At 64.0% G+C, this 3,463-nt stretch overlaps 1 protein-coding gene across 1 annotated transcript in view; it reads left to right on the top strand.

Annotated features, from left to right (window-relative positions):
• Positions 1–3,460, top strand: part of LOC103809174 (F-box/WD repeat-containing protein 7-like) — a gene marked incomplete at its 3' end in the record, with an annotated part of 3,932 nt that extends 472 nt beyond the window's left edge. The window contains 11 exon segments of the mRNA XM_009081991.1: positions 1–81; positions 83–125; positions 441–575; positions 645–768; positions 847–983; positions 1,453–1,566; positions 1,763–1,821; positions 1,865–1,987; positions 2,145–2,370; positions 2,763–2,973; positions 3,291–3,460. Coding sequence (XP_009080239.1) covers positions 1–81; positions 83–125; positions 441–575; positions 645–768; positions 847–983; positions 1,453–1,566; positions 1,763–1,821; positions 1,865–1,987; positions 2,145–2,370; positions 2,763–2,973; positions 3,291–3,460 — 1,423 coding nt within the window.
• Between the last annotated feature and the right edge of the window lie 3 nt (positions 3,461–3,463).

Genomic DNA, 3,463 nt, shown 5'->3' with positions numbered 1-3,463 from the left:
GACGCTGGGCCCCTGCACTCCCAGCCCCACCACCACCTTCGGAGACCTGCGCAACGCCAAGGTGGGGCAGGCCCGGCGCCGCCTCTCCTCCGCCCGAGCTGCAGGACTGGCTCCGCACCTTCCAGGTACAGCTTACCTGGGGCTCCGGGCGGCTGAGCGGGGTTGGGCCCTGGGTGGGTGGATTTGTGGGAGTTCTGCTTAGGTGAGGCAGCACAGAAGGGGTGTCAGCCCTGTCCTGCTTCCCACCCCAGGCCAGGGTGGTGTCAAGTGTCATTCAGCACCTGTGACTCACTGAGCTCCCACCTGGGTGCTGGAGCTGAGTTGGGCTGGGGACATGGAGCTGCAGGGCGATGGGGGTCCGCGGGAGTGGGGGGTCCCACCTGTGTGCTGGCCCTTGGCTGGTGGTATGGAGTGGGGGATCACTGTGGGTCCCCCCACAGCGCTGGAGTGGCCCAGAGAAGCTGCTGGCCCTGGACGAGCTCATTGACCGCTGTGAACCAGCGCAGATCAAGTACATGATGCAGGTCATTGAGCCCCAGTTCCAGCGGGACTTCATCTCCCTGCTGCCGAAGGAGGTGAGCAGGGCTGTGGGGGCCTGGGTGGAGCCCCCCGGGGACCCTCTGTGACCCCTGTGCCCCCCACAGCTGGCACTGTACGTCCTGTCCTTCCTGGAGCCACGGGACCTGCTCCGCGCAGCCCAGACGTGCCGCTACTGGAGGGTCCTGGCAGAGGACAACCTGCTCTGGAGGGAGAAGTGCCGAGAGGAAGGTGAGGGCCCCCTCGGGTGGGTGCTGGGGGCCATCCTGGGGTCGGCTCAGGCACAGCACCACTGCGTTCCCCTTGCAGGGATCGAGGAGCCCCTGCACCTGCGGAAGCGACGTCTGCTCAGCCCTGGGTTCATGTACAGCCCCTGGAAGTTTGCCTTCCTGCGCCAGCACCGCATCGACATGAACTGGCGCAGCGGGGACCTGCGACCCCCCAAGGTGGGTTTGGGGCGTCTGATCAGGGATGGACCCTGGGGAGCTGTGGTCCCCCCAGAGTGCATCTGGGGGTCCCACCTGGGACAGACCTTGGGGAATTGTGGTTCCCCAAGGTGCATCTGGGTGGTCCCACTTGGGGCAGACCTCAGGGAGCTGCTACGGGGGAAGCTACAGTCCCCCAAAGTGGGTCTGAAAGTCCCCCCAGGGACGGATCCCAGGGCACTTCTGTGGGGGAAGCCGGGGTATGACGCAGAGAGTGAATCCAGCTAATTTGGAGTAGTTAGGGGTGGTGGAAGCAAGGTCTTCTGCATCTGGAGAAGGTGGGTGTCCTTCCCTGGGCCTCTGTGCTAGGCTTCGGCCAGCCCTTTCCTGCAGCACCTCCTGCCTCCCCAGTGTTCGCTGTATTTAGGGCTCCTGCAGGCTGGGAGGGTCTGCACTGCTCTGCCTCCCCCTCATCCCCGTGCTCCTGTAGGTGCTGAAGGGCCACGATGACCACGTGATCACCTGCCTGCAGTTCTGTGGGAACCGAATCGTCAGTGGCTCCGACGACAACACGCTCAAGGTGTGGTCAGCTGTTACTGGGGAGGTGAGTGTCACTGGTGCCAGGGGGCACCAGGGTGAGTACCATGCCCTGTGCTGGGCACAGGTGAGGCCACACCCTGGCTCCTGGGCTGTTTGGGCCCCTGGTGACAAGGACTGTGGAGCTGTGCAACTGCTCCTTGCTGCTGCATGTGTCAGGGAGATGGGAGAGACCCACCTGTCTCATGTCCCGCCCCCCACAGTGTGTGCAGACGCTGGTGGGCCACACTGGGGGGGTCTGGTCATCCCAGATGAGGGACAGCATCGTCATCAGCGGCTCCACGGAACGCACGCCGAAGGGACACCATCGTCATCAGCGGCTCCACGGACCGCACGCTGAAGGTGTGGAACGCAGACAGCGGTGAGTGCGTGCACACGCTGTACGGGCACACCTCCACCGTGCGCTGCATGCACCTGCACGGAAACAGGTACGGCACGGGGGCGGGGGGATCCCAGGGGAATGAGCTCGTCATCCCAGCACTCAGGCCCCAGCTGTCCCCTGGCACTCAGGGAGGTGTGGGGGAATCCTGAGGTGACGGACTCATCACCCCGGCAGCCATGCCCCAGGTGTCCTCTCACCCCCAGGGTGGTGAGTGGCTCCCGGGATGCCACGCTGCGGCTGTGGGACATCGAGACGGGGCAGTGCCTGCACGTGCTGATGGGGCACGTAGCGGCCGTGCGTTGCGTCCAGTACGACGGCAACAAGGTGGTTAGTGGCGCCTATGACTACACGGTCAAGGTGTGGGACCCCGAGAGCGAAAGCTGCACCCACACACTGCAGGGACACACCAATCGCGTCTACTCACTGCAGGTACGGCCCTGCACACCTGCCTTCCTTCCCTGTGCTCCCCTGCCCTCTCTGCTCCCTGCAGACATAGCCCCCCTCACTTGCCCTCCCAGTGCTTTCCCCCCCTTTCGTCTCCCCTGCCCTCTGCTTGGGGGGCCTGAGCTGTGCCAGAAAGGCAGAGGCTAAATCCATGCTGTGCACACTGTGCAGACGCACAGACCATGCCTGTGCCTTGTAGGGACATCATCTGCCCCTTCAACCACCCCACATGCATGTGCTGTGGGCACACACCAGCAGCACCTGTGCACCCCAAAAATCCAAGGGGGATGTGAGTCTGTGGCTGAGCTGAGGGCTCTGGGGGGTGCTGCACCCCAAACCAGGGGCTGCTGAGCTGAATACTCCCTCCTCCCCGGCAGTTTGATGGGACACACATCGTGAGTGGGTCTCTGGACACATCAATTCGTGTGTGGGACGTGGAGAGTGGGAACTGCCTGCACACGCTCATGGGGCACCAGTCACTCACCAGTGGGATGGAGCTGCGTGACAACATCCTTGTGTCCGGCAACGCCGACTCCACCGTCAAGATCTGGGACATTAAGACAGGACAGTGCCTGCAGACGCTGCAGGGTGAGGGGGCTGGGGGCGTTCCTTGCCCTCAGGGGCCTAGAGTTGGGGGCAGCTTTTCTCTCTCAGGGGTCTGGAGTGGCTCTGAGATCCCAGCTGTGGTGGGGCAGAGTGGTAGATGCCCATCAGAAGTTAGGGTCGGGTGCCTCCAACCTGCTAGCTGTGGTGGGACAGGGTTGTGGATGGCCCCAAGAAACCAAGGCTGGGTGTCCCCAGGAACAGAGTCCCTCTGAGCTGCCAGCTGTTGGGGCCAGATGTCCCCATCCCCCTGCACGAGGTGTCCTGGGCACACCTGGTGCTCACAGCTGCCTCCCCCCCAGGTCCCAGCAAGCACCAGAGCGCTGTGACCTGCCTGCAGTTCAGCTCCAAGTTTGTGGTGACCAGCTCAGACGATGGGACGGTGAAGCTGTGGGACCTGAAGACCGGGGAGTTCGTGCGGAACCTGGTGGCCCTGGAGAGTGGGGGCTCCGGGGGGGTGGTGTGGCGCATCCGC

This window comes from Acanthisitta chloris, unplaced genomic scaffold (assembly GCF_000695815.1).
Source record: "Acanthisitta chloris isolate BGI_N310 unplaced genomic scaffold, ASM69581v1 scaffold11379, whole genome shotgun sequence".
NCBI lineage: Eukaryota > Metazoa > Chordata > Aves > Passeriformes > Acanthisittidae > Acanthisitta > Acanthisitta chloris.
This window is presented reverse-complemented; position numbering and strand designations above follow the sequence as displayed.